This window comes from Cervus elaphus, chromosome 9 (genome assembly GCF_910594005.1).
Source record: "Cervus elaphus chromosome 9, mCerEla1.1, whole genome shotgun sequence".
NCBI classification, from domain to species: Eukaryota; Metazoa; Chordata; class Mammalia; order Artiodactyla; family Cervidae; genus Cervus; species Cervus elaphus.
In genome coordinates this window covers 40,303,012-40,327,762 of record NC_057823.1, presented here as the reverse complement: position 1 = coordinate 40,327,762, position 24,751 = coordinate 40,303,012, and the positions used below count along the sequence as shown (strand labels likewise).

The following is a 24,751-nucleotide window of genomic DNA, read 5'->3' as shown; positions in this document are numbered from 1 at the left end:
TAGCTGATCTACTTACTGCCTATCTAGTACCCATCATCCTCTCGGCCCCACGGACTAGTCCCTGTGACAGTCACATCATCTCTGCTTGAAACCACTAAAACAGCCACCTCACTGACATTTCTGGCCATAGAGCCTCTCATTTTCTATGGTCCTGAAATTCTACTCAGACTGAGACTTATAAAACTCTGTTCTGACCATGTAACTAACCTATCTTATCAGTAAAACAGTCTGGTACTCACCCAACCCTATGCTTAAACTATACCAAACACTTGGAGATCACTAACTCATCATGTTAGACTCAAGGTGCACTTTTACATTCCCTGTCTTCTTGTTACATTTTAAGTTAACTTCTTCATAGTCAGCGTAGTGGTTAAGAGTTTGGATTCTGGGGTCCAACTGCTAGAGTATGAAACCTTCCCATATCACTTACTGGCACAGGGACTTTGGGCAACAAATTAAACTTCCTTTTGGCTACACCATATAGCTCATAGGAGCTTAGTTCCCTGACCAGATACTGAATTTGGCCCCTCAGCAGTGAAAACACGCTGCCCTAACCACCAGAGAATTTTCCCAATTTAACTTTTATGTGCCTCAGTTTCCTCATTAGAAGATAAAGATAATAGCATCTAATTTATAGGGTTGCCTCAAAGACTTAAAGTGGGAAAACAAACTTTGAACAGGGACTGGCAAGCAAAAAATGGTAATTATCTTGAAAGCGCCACTTAAGAAAGGAGTCATCCATGGCCTCCATACTGTCATCCTCAGCACTGTTTTGCTTCCTCTTCGTTGGCTCCCACAGCACACCATGCACATTTCTGCCACAACACTCTCAAAGAACGACCATTTGACTGTGTCCTCCCACAAAACCATGTGTTCCTTAAAGGCAGAGGCATCCAGCCAGCCCAAGTTCAAGGCACAGAAAGGGCAGAATCGCAGAGCTTCAGCAGGCTCAGATTTGTAATATTTCCTACACTCCAACTTCGCCCCTAGCCTTGATGGTGGCCAGCTCTACACAGGCAAAGATGTTGGTCACTTGGTCCTTGACCACCTGAGACTCTAAGGCTCAAGACCAAAACTCCTGTAGTGTTAGTACTGATAGCCCATATCTGCACAGAAAGCACATTCCAACAGGTAAGTGGGACCCTTGAAATAATGTAAGGCAAACAAAACTTCTGTCAAACTTGTTCCTTATGTACATCATCTTCATTCCCCATCTAAGAAGTTCTACCTGCTTAGAATCTCTTCACCTCACTATGCAGACAAAATAATACACATCACTGTTCAAGCATATTCAAATAATAAGAGATACTTATGTTGCCTTTCAAAGGACAGCTAAAGGAAGAAGCTAATTATCATTGATGGGATACCAATTATATGCATTGCAGGCTGATTTTTACATTTTCTCACTGAATTCTCAAAGCAACTCTTACTCATTAAATAGGGAGAGATGTCGTTGTCAGAATCTCCTGGCCCCTTCTCCTTCACTGCTAGGCCAGCTTAAAAAAAAACTCTGATTTAGAATATTTATGTGCTTTCACTATCTTATATTATTCTATAATTTTGGTTGAATTTTATTTCTTCTTAAAAAAAAAAACAAAAAAACTCTCCTTGGAACAAATGTGGCTCTGCTAGAGATTCGGTCCTTGCCAAGCAAACTGAAGTGTCTATTCTATAAAACAGTTCCAAAGCTCCAGTACTTACTTGATGGGATGCTGATAAAACAGGATTGATAAGAAACATCCCTTAAGGAAATTCTAGTTAAGTAAAGGTTAGCTTCAAAAATACTGATTTACATGGGTCAACTTGTCTGCAAAATTCTATAGCTGCAGCCATATACTGCTCCAGAGCATAGAACAGAGAGCAGATACTCAGGCAACAGAGACCTATGCTGGCTCAAGAAACAAGAAGGGTAAAGTTACCTTTTTTATATGTCCCGTCGACTCCTTTGCCCATCTTATCCTTGCTGCTCACATCCCCCTCCATGTAGGGAAAGACTCGGGCCTGGTGAGTCCACAGATAGTCATTAGACCCAAAGAAGAGCACAGGGAACTCGCCTACATCATGTCTCATCTTGTCAATATTGGAAGGTACAGCTCGAGGATGGCAGATCTCAGCTGGCCACCACCTGGGAAATGTGAAAACAAGGAAGAAAACCTCTAGAAGGCTGCAAGACACTAAAAACAATCCTACTTTGGAGAACGGAATAAAGAATAGCAATGTGTCTAGCCCACATTAATGTCTGACCCAGGGCATCCTTACAATATAATTAGAGAAGAAACAAGCAGTATGCGCCAAAAGCCTGGAGATGCCACCCTCATGCACATGCTCACAGACCCAAACACACGCCCTCAGACTGCTGTTCTACTTCAAAGAATGTATAAAAGGAAGTAATTAGAGACATGGACAAAACTTTATGACTACAGTGTTCATTGAAAATCTGAAAGAATGAAAATCTGTAAACAATTTAAATATTCAATATTAAGGGAATGATAGAAGTAGCTGTGGGACACTATATAACAAAATACAAATTGGCCTTTAAAGAAGTCAACTTTGAAAAATTATTAGAAGTATACAAAAATGAAACACCCCAAATAATACCCCACCCCCACCAGCTTGGCAAAGCAAGCGTAGAAATTACAACAACAACCTTTAGGAAGACAATGCTATTCTACTGTGAGAATGCGGTAAATAAACTCCCGTGCATATATACCAAGAAACACTGACAAAATGTTCATAGTTCAAACATGAGAATGGATAAATAAATATACCACATTGCATGTAAACATAAAAGAACACTCTCGAATAGTGAAATATGAATGAACTAGAGCACTGCACTAACCATAATATCTAAGGAGCAAAAGAGCAAATAAAAAAACATGCTGCAAGAAAATACGGCAACAATTCCTTTATATAAAGGACTAAAACACACAATCAAACACACACGGTAAACGTATACAGTCAGGCAAAGAAAAAACACAAAATGCAGTACTGCAGTTACTTCAAGGGATGGGGAGAGAAGATCGGATGGGGCAGGGAGAGAGCCTCAAAGGTGCTATTGTTTTAAACTGGGAGGTACACACACAAGTATTTCTCTAAAATCATGCATGCTATAGTATTTTTTGTGCACTCAACATCATGCGAAATTCCGGGCTGGATGACTCACAAGCAGGAATCAAGATTGCTGGGAGAAACATCAACAACCTCAGATATGCAGATGATAGTACTTTAATGGCAGAAAACAAAGAGGAACTAAAGAGCCTCTTAATGTGGGTGAAAGGGGCGACTGAAAAAGCTGGCTTAAAACTCAACATTCAGAAAAAGATCATAGCATCCGGTCCCATCACTTCATGGCAAATAGATGGGGGAAAAGTGCAAACAGTGACAAATTTTCTTTTCTTGGGCTCCAGCAGACTGCAGCCACGAAATTAAAAAACACTTGTTCCTTGGAAGAAAAGCTATGACAAATCTAGACAGCTGTTAAAAAGCAGAGACATCACTTTGCCAGCAAAAGTCCATATAGTCAAAGCTATGTTTTTTTCAGTAGTCATGTACAGATATAAGAGTTGAGCAAAAAAAAAAAAAAAAGAGTTGAACCATTAGAAGGCTGAGCACTGAAGAATTGATGCTTTCAAACTGTGGTGCTAGAGAAGACTCTTCAGAGTCCTGTGCACTGCAAGATCAAACCAGTCAACCCTAAAGGAAATCAACTCTGAATATTCACTGGAAGGACTGATGCTGAAACTTTGGCCACTTGATGCAAAGAGCCAATTCACTTGAAAAGACCCTGATGCTGGGAAAGATTGAAGGCAGGAGGAGAAGGGGACGACAGAGGATGAGATGGTTGGATGGCATCACCAACTCAATTGACATAAATCTGAGCAAACTCTAGGAGATAGGGAAGGACAGGGAAGCCAGACATACTGCAATTCACGGGGTCACAAAGAGCTGGACATGACTTAGTGACCAAACATCAACAATATGCGATAAAAGTAATTTTAAAAGAAAAAGCAACACACACGACTGGGTACAAATAACAATAGGTCAGTTATTTTGAAGGTGCATATATTGGTGTGTCTGAAAGTAAATATACCAAAATGTTAGCGATGCACCTTCACTGTTTGTGGTATTATGGGTTTGTTTTCATTAATAAAGCTCTACAGATGATATATAGTTTAGTATATAGTTTTTTCTTTTGTAATGGAAAGTTAATGGGGGAGCGGGTAAACCTTCTTTAATTAGGCCATTTATTTAAAAAGTTAAACACAAGAAACACAGGCTGGTGAAAGAACTGTCAGTCTCCTTCATGCTTACTCACCTGTATCTTCCAACTTTTACCCAGACAATTTCTCTGTAATGTGGCTTTTTGCCTGCCTTACAGTCATTGCAATACCAGTTTCCTTCAGGGATATCAATGTTCAGGCATTCACGATGAAAAGCAGCAGGGCAAGAATCACAACACAGAAGGCTGCCTCCTGTGGGAATCAAAAAATCTGGCACTCAGAATCACAAGGCTGCATACAAGGACCCAGCTGAAATAGGTTTTGCTCAGTTCCTAACCAATTATCTTGCAGTCAAGGGCTTAGTAATTTAGTTAGTTAGTTACAAAGACTTTTATATAAGAGTATTCCCTCTCCAATGTACTTGAACAATACCCCTGGGGATCTGTTAAGAGTCATAGCAAATCATGAGATTTTACTGGCAAAGTTAGGTTACGGCAATGAGGGCAGAAGTAAATCCCTAAAAGTCATGTATATAAACAACCCGCCCCCCCCCCCCAACTTCTTCCTCTTCATTAAAAGACAACACATTATAAATAAATATCAATGATACACAATGACCAGAGTACAAAGAGCACAAGCTTTAAGTGATGTCAGATTTGAACTCTAGGATATATCAGTCTAGGGAATCCACTTTCCTTGTTGAGCTTTAACTTCTTCAATGGTAAGATATTTTCTGCAATGAACACTAAATAATCACACCTATCTGAAAACTAAATAAGAAAATAAATCGCCTCATAGTGTCTGGCACATTAGTAGTCTCTATAAGGTCAGTTCTTTCTCTTTTTTTAAATCACTTTTTAATCATTTTTGGTTGGGTTCTCTCACAACCCTTTAAGGGCCCTTTGCAGGATAACCTTTATAAATGCATAAAATTAATACATAAGAGAACATAAGAGTAAAATGATCAGAATGTTAGAACAAGACATTAGAATTATATACAGTCCTCTGAAACACACAAATAAGACCTAGCAGTAGTAATGACTGGACACAAGGTTTCTACAACAATAGTATCTGATTTTTACTGGTGACAGAAATCACACATACTACTGTGATTTTTTGCCTGAACTTCAGTTAGATATAAGATCGCCCCTCTCCTGCCAAGTTTTCAGATATCAGATTAATTATATACATTGCAATGAGAATGAATTTTCACTTCTTAAAAGATTTTTACTCAAAGTGACTCAGTTTACATATCTGAATCTGAAACATCACAGTTACAGATAATAAAGAATTTCAGGTAAAGAGGTTTCACGTGTAAGTAATACAATAAATGCCTTATTTATCTCATGCCAGAAACTAGCAGGTTCAAACACGCTAGACTCAAGCATGTAACTCCAAGTTTCATCCTGAAGAGATAACGAAGGACAAAGCCGTAAGCAAGACGTATATGTGCGTCTTCCTGTGTAACTGTGCTTCTTCTCCCACAAAAACCTATGAAAAACTTGATTTTGTGACACCATCCTCAAATGATTCTACTGTGTCTTTCCTTTTCTCCATAAAACAAGCTTTGGGGCATTTGTTTTGTTGTGGCCAGAAATGTGCTCTTAAGACCCAACTCTGGCTTCAACTAGAGAAAATTTCCTGTTTTGTACATTGGAGTTCAGATTCAGAATAAGGTTTCATTTCATAAGAGGTTCTGTTGCTACAAAACAAGTTTCAAGAACATGTTACTTAACACATATAGCCTGTACTCTATGCTCTCAAGAGTCATATTTGGCTATCCTTGTGCATTTTGTAGATGGGATAAACAGTCTTAGTACAGGACATAGTAGTCACATGAATTTAACCACCCCAATAATGGAATACCCTCTATAACATTCCTCTCTCTGCTTATTTACCTGCTGAGTCAAAATTTAATAACAATGTGCCAATTACATGGCCTTTGTAAGAAAAAGACAAAAAAAAAATCCTCCTTTTACTTACCTGACATTCATGATAACTAGAAAATATATACAATAAGGCATTTGAATTAGGGCTTCAAAGAAGGCATGGGAAAAAAAATCTGGACTGGAGAGTAACCAGTGAAGAAAGGCCAAGGGTGGCAAGCACAACAGTTTTGCTGGGAAGGACATAACGGGATGAGCTAAGGGAGAGTACGAAGAAAGAAACTGACAGGATTACTCTGGGTGATGAACGGGAGACAAGCAGGAGGGTCTGTCTGGTGGGAGTAAAGGAAACACACAGGAGAAAGAGAGGAAGAAAAGAAGGAAAATCACATGAACCATTTTAAGAAACCAAAAGATGAAAAGGTGATATTCGGTGGAAGAAGGTAAGAGAAAATAAAGTGTAAACAGATTCTTGAATTCTAGGAATAGATTACTTTCTAATTTATGATTTACCATATTATTACCCTAACACTGATAACCACCTTCAGTTTTCTCCGACACATGGACAAAAAAAAATGACTTAAGACTACTCTTTCCTTGTCTTGTAACAGCAGGATAATCTTAGACAATGGAATCAAAAGTTCTCAGGCCTTTTAATAAAACAGTTTGCCAATTACATGGCCTTGGTAGAAAAATCTTCCGTCCAGGAACATGTTATAATGTTGAAAAATAAGGAGATTCCCAGTGAACTTTTGTTGATATGGGCTAAAAATAGTATTAATTCATTAAGAAGTAACAATGAACCTATTATGTTAATGTAAGTAACACTTTTATGGATAAGTTAGTGATTGTGAATAGTGCTGCTATGAATATTGGGGTGCACGTGTCTTTTAAAATTAGAGTTTTCATCTTTTTTTTTGGACATATGCCCAGGAGTGGGACTGCTGGATCATATGATTAACTCTATTTTTCATTTCATAAGGAACGTGCCTCAGAAAGTAAAGACTCTGCCTGCAATGCTAGGAGACCCGGGTTTGATCACTGGGTCAGGAAGATCCCGTGGAAAAAGAAATGGCAATCCATTCTTCTTGCCTGGAAAATTCCATGGACAGAGGAGCCTGGTGGGTTACAAACCATGGGGTAACAAACAGTCGGACACGACTTGAGTAAACGCTCTATACTGTTCTCCATACACCAATTTACATTTCCACCAATAGTGTAGAAGAGTTCCCTTTTCTCCACATCCTCTTCAGCACTTATTATTTGCAGACCTTTTGATGATTTTGACCAATGGCCATCATACTTCTTTGCAAATATTTTTTTTATTTGAATTTGTTGCAAAATGTGGTCTGGCTGATGTACGTGAAGAAAATCTGGTCTCTCACAGATGAACAGTTAGAAAAAGGAGTACTGTAATTCTCCTTCTTTGATACTATACACTAAAACCTCACAGGGTAAACCTTAGTTGGTGTCAACTCTGAAACTATATTAATAAACTTTCAGTACTATTACATTAAAATTCATTGATCTGTCTTGTACTTTGAATGGATCCTTTACATATGCCTGGTTTTTAACATCATGCATTGTTCCTGTGGAAAATATTAGTTTGCTGAGTCTGGGAGATCTTCCAAATATTTTTAATACTTATTTCTATTTATTTGGCTTCACAAGGTCTTAGTTGTGGCACACTGGATCTCCAATCTTCACTGTGGCATGTGAACTCTCAAGTTATGGCATGTGGGACCTAGCTCCCTGAACGGGGATTGAATTTGGGGCCCATGCACTGAGAGCATGGGGCCAACAGACCACCAGGGAAGTCCCAGACTTCCCATATACTGACCTGTTTCATTACATACTACTAAAATGTCACGTTTATTAGTGTCACCATGATCTCATCAGTAAATACTAGGAAGTCGTTAAGCTCAGAGTCAGTAGGTATAGGTTTTTCAAAATTCTAATTTCCACTAAAGAACTCAAATTTTATCATTGGCAACACTTAGTCATGTTGTTTTCCCTTGAATTGACATGCTCATTTTTATTTTTTGACATGTTCATTTTTATCCATTCCAAGAAAATATCTGACAAATATCCAAGAATGAAAAGCCATAGTTTCTTGGTAATTTTTAAGACTAAAAATGGTGTTCCACACGAACAAGGCAGCTAGTTCAGATTGCAACTCAATTACACGAATGCTTTAACTTAAGATCATGATCAGTATGCAACAGAACTGTGTTATGTATACCTAAAACCACGTCTACGTGAGAGTTGAGATTTAATAAATTTTACTTACTTTTTAAAATCAAGGACATTGTGGGACTTCCCTGGTGGTCCAGTGGTTAAGCCTCTGTGGTCCCAATGCAAGGGGCCTGGGTTCGATCCCTGTTCAGGGAACTAGATCCTACATGCAGCAACTAAAGAGCCCGCATGCTGCAACTAAGACCCAGCGCAGCCAAATAAATAAATAAATAATTTTAAAAACTAAATAAATAAAATCAATGATACTGTTATGTGAAACTTCATGTTTTCACTGCTAGTGGGTAAATGACACCGAACACAGTTACTGCTTTTACTTGTACAGTTTAGAACCACCACCTCGATCTGTGCTAAGGTGCTGGGAGTGTTACTCACTACTGGCTATACACCGCCAGTGCAAATGTCAACAAAGTAAAAAAGGCAAGTATCATCTAGGAATTATTATGAAAAGAGCTAAGATGTCATGAAGGCTTCTGAACGTGTCTCTGGGTCCTCTCCACTCCCCAAGGATTCATGGCTCACATTTTCAGAGCCACTGCTACAGCTACCAAGTCTTCTTGGGTATTCATTACTATGCCACAACTTAAGACTGCCATCACACAGAAACCACACTACTTTTGAAACCTCTCATACCACTTACGTAATTAAAAACCGTCTAGTGCTAAGGCTGTTTTATCTCCCCATTTTCATGAAACAGGGAAAGTTTTGGAGCCTGCATTTCAGCCTCTCAGATGTTTATTTTCATTCTAAGAGCAGGATTATACAATGCTGTATTTAAATGTTATTACATACCAAAATTATCTTTAATTTTCTTCTAATCAAAAAGATAAGTGGTATAATGATAAACAGGCAGCAGTGTTCACCAGTTTTATAAGGAACAGATATTAAAAGGCCAAAAATAAAGTATGATACCATAAAATTTTATACAAGACAATCACAAAGCTAACATGTCTAAAACCAAATCCAGCACAATCCTTTGTGCAGTAAAATATCCATAACTACATAAAAATTCCATTTCTACCCAAATGATTGCATTTAATATTGTTTTATTTATTCTATATTAGCACCATAGTTTGAGGATGTCCTGATGCAAACCCTTGTCATGTTACATAAATCTTAAGAGCAACAACAACAAAGTCTTGATAGACCATTTTCAATCACATAAAGCAGTCATAAAACTTTTTTTGGCTTTAGCACTCTTTAGCATATCCAAATCTTTAAAAAGGGATGCTAATTCAAATACAAATGCTGACTCTTAAATTAGTCCCTCAGAATGTTCGCAACCAGTCAAATTTTCATGCAATTTTATCACAAGTAGATCTTAAGAAACAGAAAAGTCAAGAAAATTGTTTCCCTCAAATTACTAACCAACAAATTTTAGTCAATTTGAAAAGGAAATAAAAAACTAGATAAGAGGGTGTTGGTACTACCCTCAACACTAAAGACAGTAAAGTAATATCCATAAAAGTTTTAGAAAAAGAACAAGCGGCCAACAATCTTATAGTAACCCAATGTGTGCTTCTAGAACACAGGCAAAAGCTGAACAGTCTCAAGCAGAGAAATGCAGGCCTCCTGGGTGCTTCTCAGAAGTTCGGCCAACTAAGAGAAAAATTGAAATAAGGAATTCAGAACTATAAGCACCACAGTAAACAGACTGGTGGAGTACTAAATATTCCACTTAACATAACTAGCAAAAATCAGGCTGTGTTTAAGAAGGATAACATTGATTCTGCTCTAAATTAGGAGAAGTAAGTATGTTTTAAGTAGGGGATGTGGGGGAGATACAGATAAAGACATAAAACTTATTTTTCCTTCATAGAAAACTTTATAGAAACTAACATATGTCACAGTGAGGAAATATTTAATAGATGTTCATAAATTCCTTTTACTTTCCCCTTATTTATTCCCTTTTAAACATAAAATTGATTTTAAAAAACCCACACACAATTATATAACACCATCTTTTAGAGCTATTTCTATCCAAACATCTGCCCCTTCTACCTGCTTATATGCACCTCTGTCTGGAGTATTATGACATAATATTAAGCAATGTTTTTTTCTGATATAGGACTTGGGGCTATTTAGGATTTTTAAAATTTCTTATCTTATTTTTTTACTTCCAGTTTATTTTTTACTTGCCTCTACCTTTACTGAGATATAATTAACATATAATATTGTGTACATTTTAAGTGAACAACATATATGTACTTGACATTTATATATACTGTGAAAAGATTACCACAATAATACCCAATAACACATTCAATACTTCACGGACTTCCCTGGTGGGATGGGGTTAAGAATCCACTTGCCAGCACCAGGGACACAAGTTTGACCCCTGGCTCAGGAAGATTCCACATGTCGCGGGCCAACTAAGCCCCATGTGCCACAACTACTGAAACCTGTGTGCTCTAGAGTCCGCACGCTGCAACTACTGAACCTGGGCTCCACAACAAGAGGAGCCACTGCAACGAGAAGCCCGTGCACCACGCGGGAGCACAGCATGCAGCAACAAAGAGCCAGCACAGCCAAAAACTAAAAACACTTCAAACAGTTACAATTTTAAGGGGTGTGTATGTGTGAATTTAAGATCTGATCTCCCAGCAACTTTCAAAAAAATAGTATTGTTAACTATAGTCACCATATTGTACATTATATCCCCTAAATTTATTCATTTGATCACATTCTCAAATTTTCCAAGAATGACTTTGTTCCTTTTCTCTTAATCTTTTTAATTGTTTCAACTGTTTATCATTTTGTTACAATTAAATCATTAATCAAAATAACAAAAATAAAACCTCTCCCTAGTGGGGAACAAAACCACTGTACTGTTATCAGTAATTCAGGACATCACTTCCCAACATATTTTCTAGTGGCAATGTGAAGAAAACTATGTATTGGTTGCAAGTTAACACTGCTAAATTAATCTCTCTTTACACTATCCATACATCAACAAGTTATGTCTTACCTTCGGAGCATACAAAACACCAGCTAACGTTAACATGCTCATGATTTCGGCAGCCACGCCTGGGGGTAAAGTGATTAGGGCAGATGATGCTATTGGATGCAAGGATCTTTGACCCAGCAGCCAGGCAAAAGTCATTGGCATGGTATGCCACTGGGCAGCGGACACAGCGCATCAGTCGACCTAAAAATACAAGAAGCAGAAAAACCAGGGAGGGACAAAAGAAAAAGAGATTAAGTATAAAAACAATGTGAACATAAGTATAAAAGCAATGTTATTCAAGTCTATTTGCAAGCACCAGGAAAATGACACAAATAAATGGAAGCATTACTAGGTCAAGAGATCATAAACACCCAAATCTCTCTGAAAAAGCTCAGATGGGAACCACACAATAAACAGCCTGAAGGAGTCAAAGACACCACAACAGTAAGCAAGCCTGCCTCAGCAAGGATAAGCCCTACTCAAACCACTGTCCTGACTCTTTGGAAACTGGAATCCACTGCAGACTAAATGGTGGTGGTATGTGTGTATATGATCAGACTAAAAGACCGGATGGAAGAAACATTAATGGCTGCTTTTGTTGACTTTTACTCTGTGATTCTTCTAGATGAATGAACCTCTCTACCTCAAACCCACTTGAGATATATGTTCTTACAGAAGGTACTGCCACTCTGCTTAAAAGAAAAGTCAACACTGCTGCATTTTTCCTGCTCAGTCCCCATTGGGAGAAGGGAGGCTCTTTGGGCAAATAAGGATTTAATAGTAGAGACACAATATTTGGCTTTCAGTGAAATCAGTAAGACACCCACTATTACTAAACAGAAAGAATTTAGAAACTTGAGTTTACCTGTGCCCACATACAGTTTGGAAAGCTCAGCTCTTAGCCTAACTATGACAGACGAAAATATTTTCAGGATAGGAATTTCCATTTTCAAAAATAAAACCAATCAACACAAAACAAATTCTGCCCTATATCATGTCTGAATGATATCACATCTGGTAGCCACAGATACAGGGCCCACAGGAGAAGAATACATTTTGTTCTAATGGAGGAGGATATCCAGCAGAGGGAATTCCCTACCAGTCCAGTGGTTAGGACACTGCATGTTCACTACCCAGGGCACACATTCAATCCCTGGTCGGGAAACTAAGATCCCACAAGCTGCATGGTGCAGTCAAAAAATGTAAGTAAGATGTCCAGCAGAACACCTTTGCAAACTAAATGTCACTTGAGTTCCAAATATTTATTGGGCTTCCCTGGTGGCGTAGTGGATAAAAATTCACCTGCCAATGCGAGGGAAAGATTTGATCCCTAGTTCTGAGAAGATTCTAAATGCCAGGGAACAACCAAGCCCACATTCCACAGCTACTGAAGCCGCACTCTGGAGGATATGAGCTGCAACCGCTGAGCCTGTGTGCCACAACTACTGACATCCATGCTCCTAGAGCCTGTGCTTGGCAACGAGAAACCACCGCAATGAAAGCCTGTGCCCTGAAATGAACAGCAGACCCTGCCTGCCACAACTAGAGATACCTGTGCAAAGCCAACGAAGACTCAGCACAGCCATAAATATATAAATATTTTAAAGCTACTACATAATGCCAGGGCTCCATAAAGCACATGTAAAAATGTGGTGGCTGCTAGACGTGTCTATTACTCTCTGACCTCTCACGGTAAATGCTGGTACGCTGACAAAAGCTAGACGCCATGAAGACAAATAACAGAAATAGATTCCATCTGGAAACATCCACTGCCAATGAAGCTGAGGTTCTGTAATTTGATGGGCCCACACAAGAAACACATACCTTTAGACGCAGAAACACTGGCTGGATTGGCGGCGTGGCAGGTAGTACATATGTGGAGGGAACACCGGAAGCCCTTATTCTGCATCACGGTGGGTGGGTACTTCTGCACGCACTCTTCATGGTAAAACTTTCCACATAAGGGCAGAAGGCACCTTTTCACATCTTCCCCACTCTGCTTGCATACAAAACAGGTATGTATTCCTGGGAAACAGAAAAAAACAAATTAATATAAAACACGAGGATTCACTCAGTGGTAACCCATTAGGTGGAGAGTTAGTGAGTACACAATTATGCGTGAAATTCCAGCATGGGGTGGGGATGGAAGGTTTCCACACCACAAATTCCAGCATGGGGTGGGGGTGGGAGGTTGCTCACACCACAAAGCAACACCAGCTGGTATCCTACAGTTCAACTCCATTTTGACACTATCAACTTGGAGGTAATATCAGATTCCACAGGTTAAGTAAGGGTTCAGTCCTATAAGGCTGTCCTCCACATCCACTCTTTCAGACACCAGTTTTAAGACAAGGTTGTCATCTGTACTTCTGACCAATTGGCTATATACATCAAAGGCTGGGTTCGATTACCTTGCTCTAGTGGCTCATAGAACTCAGAGAGTCATTTTACTTACTAGATCATCAGTTTACTAAAAAAGGATATAATTCAGGAACAGCTAGACAAAAGAAATACACAGAATAAGGTATGGGGAAAGGGCTCAGAGCTTCCAGGTTCTCTCTACATGTCACATTCCCCTAATCTCTATGTGTTCACCAACCCAGAAGCTCTCCAAATCCCATCCTTTTGAGGTTCAATGGAGGCCACATTACTTAGGCACAATTGATTAGATCACAGGCAACTGAGGACTAATCCAACCTCTAGCACTCTCCCCTCCAAAAAGGTCAGGGGGAGATGAATCCCTTTAATCATATGATTGGTTCTCCTGGCAAACAGCTTCCATCCTTTAGGTAGATCCAAAAGTCATCTCATTAACATAAAAAAAAAAAAAGGACCAACACCTTTATAGTTCTCATCATTTAGGAAATTTCAAGCGTTTCAGGAGTTCTGTACCAGAAACTGGACAAAGACCAAATATGTATTTATTTAAAATCACAATATCACAGTAAAGAACATTATAAGACTGGTCAGGATGACAACATGAACCCACTGAACAATCTTAGTGTTACTATTAAGTAGAAATTTTAACACATGCTTGCTGATGTGATGTGATAGGAAGTATACATTCCCCACAAAGTACTCTTGCCAAAAGAAAGCTGACCTGACCTAACCCAGCCTCCAGATCTAACTACAAGTTTCTGGGAAATATGGAGGATAGATGAACAAGTTAAAAGGATACATTAAGGATATAGCAACCAAATTTAGAATATGGAAAACTTAGCAGACAAATTATCACTGTTCCAAGAAATAAAGAATACTAAAAAAGTGGGTGAGGGGCCCCTCAAATATGTGCAGTTATTTGGCTCCAGCTATAACGTTCGTCATGTAGGGGTGACAGGGAAGGTCTGATTTAGCACAGGTGCAACAGAGGAAGTACAGGTGGATACTGAACACTTAAAATGGGCCTAGTCCAAACTGAGGTGTGTAGTCAGTGTCAATACACACTGCAGCTTGAAGACCTGGCAAGTAAAAAAGAATGGAAAAAATTTCAGTCATTTTTGTATGGAGACATTATTGTATGAGTCATTATTGACTGGAGACAATGTAACACCATGGGCATTAACTTCTGCAAAAATTCCCCAGTCAATAATGTGTTAATTATATGTGGATACATTTTTAATATACTGGACTAAATAAAACATATACTTCTCTTGTGGAAAAAAAAAATCGGGTGAGGGGAATGGTACAACAGTACCATTGAAAAGAAGCTATCTACTTGCCTGACGTTGAATAACTGGCAGCCAGTACTGAAGTGGAGTAACCTGTTATGGTGTGTTCATTCTACTACAGGAAAACAGGGTGAGCCAAATAAGAAATGACTCCTTTATGCTTACTCTATTCACCTCTACTAAAACTAGGGTAAAATTTTCTGCATTCAAAAATAATAACCTTGGATTTCCCTATGGTCCACCGGTTAAGAATCTGCCTGCCAATGAAAGAGACATGGATTTGATCCCTGGTCCATAAGATTCCACATAATGCAGCCCAACTAAGCCCATGCTCTAGAGCTGGAGAGCTACAACTGCTGAAGCCCACAAGCCCTAGAGTCCGAGCTCTACAGTAAGAGGAATCATGGAATCCTCTTATAATAAGAGGAACCAAGGAGAAGCCCATGCACCACACCCAGACGCCCATTCGCAGCAACCAGAGAAAGCCTACACGCAGCAATGAAGATCCAGTGCAGCCAATAATAAATAAATAAATAAATAAATAACACATCTCTCTTACCTCACATAGTACATAAAAAACTTAATTCAACATAGACTACAGACCTAAATGTGAAATCTAAAATTATAAAAATTTCAGAACAAAATCTTTTCGACACTGTTTAGCAAGATTTCTTAACCAAAAAAAGAAAAGAGTTAATCAATAAGTCAATTAAAACAAAAATTTGATAAACGAACTTCAACATTAAAAAAAAAAACCAAACCCAATTTAAAAAAAGCTTTGAGCACTCTTTCTTCCTCAAGACAGAAAACTAAGCACATAAAAAGATGTGCAATATCATCCATCATTACTGAAATGCACATTAAAACCACAATGAAATACCACTACTCATCTGTCAAATGGCTAAATTAAGAAGATGACACTACCAAGTGTTGACAAAGATGTGGCAGAATTAAAACTCTCACACATTTCTGATGTGAACGCAAAATGGTGCGACTGAATGTTTCTTAAAAAGTAAAGCTGCCCACATAAACCGCCACTCTGCTCTTAAATATACAACCAAATGCATTCACACAAAGGACACACAGTGCTTGTTTAGAATAGCCCGACCTGAGAACTAGCCAAAGGTGTATCAATAGATGAGTGGATAAACAAACTGCTATATCCAAACAATGGGATACCACTGGCAATAAAAAGGAATGAATTCTCAATACCTACAACAATGTTGTTGACCCTCAAGATAACTACCCAGAGGGATAGTTTCAAAGGTGTGTGTACACACACACACACACGAAAAACTTATCAAACTGTATACTTTGTGTAGTTTACTATACACCAATTAAATCTCAATAATATTATTTTAAGAAAATGAATTACCAATACATACATCAATACACATGAGTCTCATTATGCTGAGCTGGACACAGACTCTAAAAAAGGTAAATCTAATGTGCTATGAACAGAAAGCAGATCACTGTTTAACCTGAAATTGATGATGGGGGTGAAGAGGTGCAAAAAGACTGACTGGATCTGATCACAAAGACACTTTCTGGCATCATGGTAATGTTCTAAATCTTCACTGTGGTCATGGTTGCATGGGTGTATACATTTTATCAAACCTATCAGAACATGTATTTAAAAGAAGCACATTTTATAGTAGGCAAACTGAACTTCAATAAAAATGATTTTTAGCTAGCATATGATCCTGCAATACCATTCCTGGGCATTATCCAGAGAAAAACAAGGTTCAAAAGGATACATGAACCCCAGTGTTCACTGCAGCACCGTTTACGATATGGAATCAACCTAAATATCTATCTATAGAAAAACAGATAAAGAAGATGTGGTACCTATATAAAATGGAATATTACTCAACTATTAAAAAAGAATGAAACACTGCCATTTGCAGCAACATGGATGGACCTAGAGATCGTCATACTGAGTAAACTAAGTCAGATAGAGACAAACAGATACAGTATGATAGTGTTTATACACAGAATCTTAAAAAAAAATACAAGTGAATTTATTTACAAAACAGACTCATAGACGTGAGAAAAAAACATGGTTACCAGTGGGGTAGAGATAATTAAGAGTCTGAGATAGACATGTATAGAGTGCAATATCTGAAATACATAACCAACGAGGACCTACTGTATAGTACAGGGAACTCTGCTCAGCATTACGTAGCAACCTAAATGGGAAAAGAATTTTAAAAAATAGATAAAAGTGGATCACTCTGCTGTACACCTGAAGCGAACACAACACTGTTAGTCAACCACACTCCAATGTAAAACGGAAAGTTAAAACAAAATAAAATAAAAAAAGAGCTTTCTAAGAAGATAAGGAAGATAAGGATAACAGAGATATGCACACACCTAAAATTTGTTTCTAAATTTCATTTACAGGGCTAGATGGCACCGTATGGCACAAACTGATCAAAAGCCCAACTATGCAGAAGGCAAAATTACCCCACGACTATCTTGTCTTCCAACTTTTGTTCCTATACTGCTGAAAGTGGTGGCAGAAAGATGAAACAACTCAATCTGACACAGCCATCTACTTACAGACACCAGTTAATTCTGTCTCTTATTTTCCACAGGGGCTAGTGTAAGTCTACACTCTTTCCTTCAAGTTACAAAGTTACAAAACCTTCCCCACCACTCTCACCAAGTCAAGGAAAATGTTTGTCTTCCTAATTACAATGTACGTGGTACATTCCTCTTTAATCTTTTCATCTCTTCAAGACTATCCTCTCCTGTCTCTGTGACTGTACTCCATCAATAATTTCCCCTCCTGTTATGGAAATTTATTTCCCTACACAATTCTCAACCTTCATTCTATTAAAGATGTTCTTCCTCCCGACCATAAAACATCCTGCCTTCAGCTCTTTTTCCCAATGAAGTTAAGTTTCTGTAATACATAGTGTACACTGCTACCCATTCATCTTTCAGTCTGGTTCAGTAAGGCACTCTCTCTTACTTCCAAAAACAGATCTCCTTTTCACTGCAGAACCTCCTTGGTCTATCTGACATGCCTGCCTCTCTACGGATATTCTTTTTTGACTAGTTCCTCCTTACCCTCCAGTAGCCACATTTAAGTGGGTATCCCCAGGTACTATTATTAGCCCTCTTCTACTACAGATGCTTTCTATTTGCACAACATCATGCACACCTACAGTTTTAATGACTTATAAGATCTTTATTGTCAGCCCTATTTTACTACTATTTTCATACTGTAACATCTCATAATGCTGAAAAAAGAGCAATCTCGTTAGCACAGCTGTGAGGCCTCATCTGACCACTCCTACTTACTGACCCAATATCTATTATATCTTGTAACTCTCACAAAACAGCTTTCTCATTTTTTTGTTAAACAATTTGTGCACTTTGTTAATTATACGTTAATAAAATTGTTTAAGTTCACAAATAATCATGAAGTGAATACTTTTCTTAACAGTCAGATCAAGAAACATAAAATATCATCAGTAACCCAGAAGTCCTCCTCATCACTACCTATGCCTCGCCTCCTCCCTAAAATACCTAGAACTCCAAACATACTGAACTATGTTACCTGTTCCCCAAACAGTTTATACTTTCTTTACTTCCATCCTTGTCCTCCACAGACCAATTTCTATTTCTCCCTTAAAGCCAAACTCAGATACCTTCTTCTCTGGCACTAGTGCATCTTCATTCACACAGCACTTTAATGTTCACAACACTTTTTGCATTACATTATGCTATACATTCATTATTCACTTTGAGTTCTTTTGAGGGCAAAGACCACAGAGCACCTATCTCTGTGTCTGTAGGAATTAGTTAAGTATTACCACAAAAAAATGTCTCTAATAAACAATTTTTTTCCAAAAAACTTAAAGCCCAAAACTTCCTTGGAAGAAAACCTATCTACTTTACCTGTGCGACATTCATTGCAGATAAACTTTCCTCTGGGCATTTCAGTTAATCCAAGGCACTCCAAGTGGAAAGCCCCACAGCACTGAGCCTCACATAATAGCAGCTCACCCAGTTTCTCACAGTTCTGTTAGGAAAAAGAAAACAGATCTGTCTATAGAGAAAGGTTTTAAAAATCCCAAGCAGAAAGTCTTCATTAAAGCAAAAAGTAAGGAGCAACTCTGGCAGAAACAAAAAATACCACCATTCATTCAGCTAGTATTTAATTACCTCCTTTATGCCAGGAACAACAAGATCCTGGCTGCTATCATTCTGACATTCTAAGGATACGAAGATACAAGTATATGAATAAACAGAAATATCAGAAAATAAGTATCTGGGTAGAATTCAAATAGCAAATTTGGATTGGGTGGTTACAAATGGCCTCTTAGACTGGGCTCTGAATGACAAGTCAGCCATGTGATATGAAGGGACCACGATGGCAGTAAGTACAGAAAGCCCACAGATAGGAAAAACCAGTGCATGCTTATGAATCACAAAGTCAACATCACTGGACAAAAGCAAACAAAAGTTAGAAGCGGTAGAAATCAGAAAAAGACAAACAATAGCCTGGCTGTGTGGCCTTATAGATTATTGCAGAGTTTCAGATTTTATTCTAATTACAAAGGTGTGTCATTATAATGAGAGCTGTGCCAGCAGAAGGTTGAAGTTAGGTAATTACACCTCTCTAAATATTTTCCCCCATAGTGATTTTCCACTTGTTTCCCTATAGTAATATCAGCAGAAAAATGCTAAAAATGAAAAAAGTCTTAAACTTATTTTGTAAGACAAGAAAAGGGGAAAGATGGCTAGGCAAGTCTAATATTTTCAAGAACCTAAAGAAACAGAACAGGTCTTGGCCACCTAACATGAAAGTTTAAATAAGCAACCAAGGAGAAAAGCTTTGGGAATAAAGGGCCAGAGGCAGCCAGGAATTAAGAGGGGGGCCACAATAGATCCTGAGCCGTATCACGTTTGGCCCTCCCAGCATCTATTATTCATACAAATCCACCTTCATCACTCAAACAGGAAAACTTCAAGTATACTATGTACTGAAGAATAAATTTTTCAAATTAATCAGATATTACAGACTAACCCCTCAATTGGGATGACCATGTAATTCATCTTTCCAGTTGGGACACCAGAACATGAGAGAAGGCGCTGTTAATACATAAATTACACAAGCACAACAGACTGAAACAAAGCCTGACCCAAGCAAACCAGGACCACAGGGCTGTGACACCTTACATCACGTGACAGTCTTGGCGGGCTTACGTCTCTGAGGACTAACACCAGGAGCAGGACTGAATATAATCAACACGAGACAAACTGAGTTCACATTACAGTGGCCATAATAATAATATTTTATACCTGAGTAATTTTATTTTTTAGAAGTTTCAATTAGAAAAAAAGACACTAATGTTTTCAACTTTCTATATGTAAGTTTTAATGCATTTACAAGGGTAAATTAAGACTGTGAAAAGAGAATATAACCAAAACATCCACTTAATTAACTCTATTCCCAAGTAAGATAAAGGCATTTGACATTAAAATGGCATCACATTTCACAGAAAAGCAAGACAACACAGCAGTTAAGGCTCAAAACCCAGTCACTGGCTTCACAAAGTGACTACAAGCAAAGCTATTTAACACCCGGTGCCTCAATTTCCTTATACAGTGTATTAAAAAGCAAAGACATCACTTTGCCAACAAAGGTCCAGCTATGATCTTTCCAGTAGTCATGTATGGATGTGAAAGCTGGACCATAAAGAAGGCTGAGCGCTGAAGAATTGATGCTTTTGAATTATGGTGCCGGAGAAGACTCTTGAGAGTCCCTTGGACTGCAAGGACTCAATCCTACAAAAAAATCTATCCTGAATATTCACTGGAAGTACTGATGCTGAAGCTCCAAAACTGTGACCATTTGATATGAAGAGCTGACTCACTGGAAAAGACCCTGATGCTGGGAAAGAATGAAGGCAAAAAGAGAAGAGGGTGGCAGAGGATGAGATGGTTGGATGGCATCACTGACTAAATGGACATGAATTTGAGCAAACTCTGGAAGACAGTGAAGGATACTGCAGCCTGTGTGCTACAGTTCATGGGGTTGGAAATAGTTGGAGATGATGTGGCAACTGAACAACAAAAATGACGATAATAAAATCTTATGAGATTGTTATGATACCTAAATGATGCAGTATTCAAAAAGTGAATGTAAAAACACTGAACATGTAACAAAAAAAGTGTATGTTTATTAAATAGATAGAAAAATACAAATGGTAGGTTCGCTGAAGTATTAATAACCAGTTAAGCAAACAAAACAGACCAAGAAAATCTCGAAGAGAAAATTCTCCTTGAAAAATTCCTTAGAAACGCAAAGATTCTCACACCATGAGAGGTGCAGCAAAATTACCCCTGGCTGCACAACCACAGATTCACCTCTGCTATCTCACATCTAACTTTAGGTTATCTACCCAGGGACAACACTATTTCACTTCTCTTTCTGTGGGGAAAGAGCAGAGTTAAAGCCTTAAAGAAGATAAGTGATTCCACTGGAATCATCGCAGAAAATTTTTATTCTAACCATGACTAAGTCATCAAGAGATGGGAGACGACGATTTCTCTTAAAAGATAAGCATGCAATCAAATGCAAGTCGGCAAACATTCTCTACCTGACAGACATTCTCCTTGAGTGCAGCTCCACCTCCTCGTTCCCCCTGCAGTTTTTTAGATGTAGGCATTCCATGGTCGTTTTCTACACCCTCCTCAATAGTCTCCTTGGGGCTTGCAGCTGTCCTGTGTGTCATCAGTTCTCCCTTGCAGAGAAAAAAATAACATCCCACATCTGTATTATTGATGTCTCCGCCATCTGACCCCCTCCCTCTGGGCTGCTATTTGTCTATCCATTAAGCACTTACAGATGTTCAGCCAATCACGCGGGCGGACTGCATGCAATGTTAGTTCTAACCCTGCTGTGATTGGGCGGGTAGTGGGCGCCTCATGCCCTGCCACTAACTGCTCTGAGGCTGTTCCACTGGAACTTTTTGAGCTGTTCCATTTTAAGGTTTCACTAAGGGAGAGAAAACATTCTTAAGTTTATTTGATTACTTATTTGTCCTTCCAAGATCAATATTTCCTAAATAATGCCCACCTTGGGCATTCTATTCATATTGTCCTGGAAAGAAATGCTCTGCACCATAATGTGTGATGCTGACCTGACTTATGCTAATTCTCTCTTAACCTGAATTGCAAAGTGAGGGATAGCATCAATGACTCCAGTGATGCTCTGCAAGGAAATGGATTTAAACCTCTGTTTCCTAAAAGTCACCATTTACAAACATTACTCTAAATTAAGCAGTTGGTGGTTTCAATAAATAAGCAAATGAGTTTTTTCCTTAATTGTAGCAGTCTCAACGTTTAAAGGGCAATATCCAAGTTCATTTGGATAATGTATTTTCTTGGTATTGGTGGTCTCTGGTTTTAGAACAATTTTACTTCATGATGAAACAAGTTATGTATTTCATCTGACATCTAGAGCATGAGGTGTGATCTTTTAAAAAGGTCATGCCCACAGGTACCATATGTGTTTTGACTGACTTCTACTAGAATCGGGTTCTCCTTTTCTCCAGTATTCCTTATCACTACTAGCAGTTTCAATAGAATACTATTTTCAGGTAAACTCAAGGGAAAGAGGGGTATGGACTCTACTGTGAAAAGAAGCTTCACTATGGAAGGTCAAAAGATGAAGAACTGAGTAATACCTCAGAGTTTGGAGTTTCTTTTGATGAGATGTCATTTTTCACTTTTTTACAATGCACCTTGGCTGTAGCATGCCTCTGTCGTTTTCGCTTCCTTGGTTTATCAAACAGCTTGGTGGTGCCTAGGACAGGACAACAGGTGTTACCTGAAGGCTGATCATGTACATGTCTAAGAACTTCTAACCTCGACTAAAGGTACCTCCTAGAATTATGGAATGTCAAGAGTGAAAACCAAACTTAATTTTAATTCTCTGACTTTGTAGATGAGGAAAACAGAGGCAGAGAAAAAGAAAAAAACTTACCCATTAGAATATATGTAGTTGGGGAAGTGGCTGTACACAGACATATATATGTTTGTATATATGAAGTGAAGTCGCTTAGTCGTGTCTGACTCTTTGCGACCCCATGGACTGTAGCCTACCAGGTTCCCTGATCATTAGATTTTCCACGCAGGAGTACTGGAGTAGGTTGCCATTTCCTTCTCCAGAGGATCTTCCCGACCCAGGGATCAAACCCGGGTCTCCCACATTGTAGGCAGACGCTTTACCGTCTGAGCTACCAGGGAAGTATGTACGTATGGGTGTATATGTATGTTCTGTTTCATACAGATTAAACAGTAAATGTACACATTAGAAAAGCAATTTCATTTTATATGATTGATATGAAAGACTTTCTAGTTCCAGAAAGGACTTTCAGATATCTTTCAGATAGGGAGGAAATGCATTTAGTAGTCAGGTAAAGGTAACTAAAACCAGGCCTCCAAGATTAAAGACAATAAAGTATATCATTCTCTAACTTAAGGATTAAGATAAAAAGTTGAAATACATAAGATGGGGCTTACAGGAGGAGAGAAGAACACCTCCCTCTCCCAACCAATACATCTATCAGCCAAAAGGATATATTCATGCAGCGGCATTATAACCTTAAAACATCCAACAGTATAAAATAAAATAAATGCCTAGTCTGACGTATTTAGAAAATGTTCTAGACTCTCCTTCAATTTATATTATATATATTTCAACTTTCTGTTACAAAAACATTAGGAGGACTCTAAAGAGGTATTTTGTAAAATGTTCCTGGATATTTAGACTAGATATCAACATGAAGGTTGGACTTTGGAAGACCGCTTTAGGGTTCTCTTCTTGAACTGCCAGATCGAGATGGAGAAGCTCTGCCATCAAAGCAGCCGACAGACTAAGACTAAACAGGAAGAGTCAGTATGGTGGCAGAATAAAGGTCCAAATTTCTCACAAATTAAAACACTTAGATGAAACTTACAAAGGATTAAGTACAGGCATTAGGTTTTACAAAAAGCTGAAGTACAAGTGTATATGGAAAGAGCTGATATCATTTTGAAAGTACTTTTTGTTTTAAATCAAACAAATTTACCACCCTATATTATAATTGCATACAGGGTTAAAATAAGTTAATATACTGCTAAATTTACTTGCTGACAAACTTAATGATCACAGATCACATTTACAGAAGTGTACATTGAAGACCACAAAAAATACAACCTCCCCTTAATACCTTTTGCTGATAGACCGTATCTGATGCAGTGTGTTCAAATATAGGCTAATATTTCAGGAATGACACATTAATACATGGCACTGGCAGACAACATGATCAAAGGGGTAGAAAAAATTCAAATGGAGAAAAAAGAAAATACAGAGTGCATAACGAGACTAGTGTGGCAATAAATTTGGTCAGATTTGAATATCCCAACTCTGCCAATCTCTTTCATCTTCATGTTTCTTCTATAAATACGGATAATATAGGTAACATCCCAATTCTTGCAATGCTTCAGACTGATTAAAGGTAACAGTCCATAAGCAAAGAACCTAGTAGATACTATAACTATTATTATTTCATCTGTTATTGAATGAAGCACTGTCAATTCTTCCTGTGGGCAGAAACAAGCTGACTAAACAGAAGTTCCAGGAAATAGATTTAAATTTAATCCAGAAGATTTCCAAGGCCTTAGGATGCAACTATAATAGACTAGGATCAAATGTTTAAACTCTTCTCTGACCAAGATCACAGGTGTGATAAAAGAATAAAAGACTATGAAAGA

General features: G+C 38.3%; 1 protein-coding gene across 7 annotated transcripts in view; it reads right to left on the bottom strand.

The window, feature by feature from the left end:
* The window catches only part of NSD1 (nuclear receptor binding SET domain protein 1), a 145,180-nt gene that overhangs the window by 22,814 nt on the left and 97,615 nt on the right, over nt 1-24,751 (bottom strand). For all 7 annotated transcript variants that reach the window (XM_043912366.1, XM_043912370.1, XM_043912365.1 and 4 more), the window contains 7 exons: nt 22,681-22,799; nt 21,592-21,735; nt 18,884-19,007; nt 13,131-13,331; nt 11,328-11,507; nt 4,316-4,472; nt 1,920-2,125 (listed from right to left, as the gene is read on the bottom strand). In XM_043912366.1, coding sequence (XP_043768301.1) covers nt 1,920-2,125; nt 4,316-4,472; nt 11,328-11,507; nt 13,131-13,331; nt 18,884-19,007; nt 21,592-21,735; nt 22,681-22,799 — 1,131 coding nt within the window. The remainder of the gene's footprint in view (nt 1-1,919; nt 2,126-4,315; nt 4,473-11,327; nt 11,508-13,130; nt 13,332-18,883; nt 19,008-21,591; nt 21,736-22,680; nt 22,800-24,751) is intronic.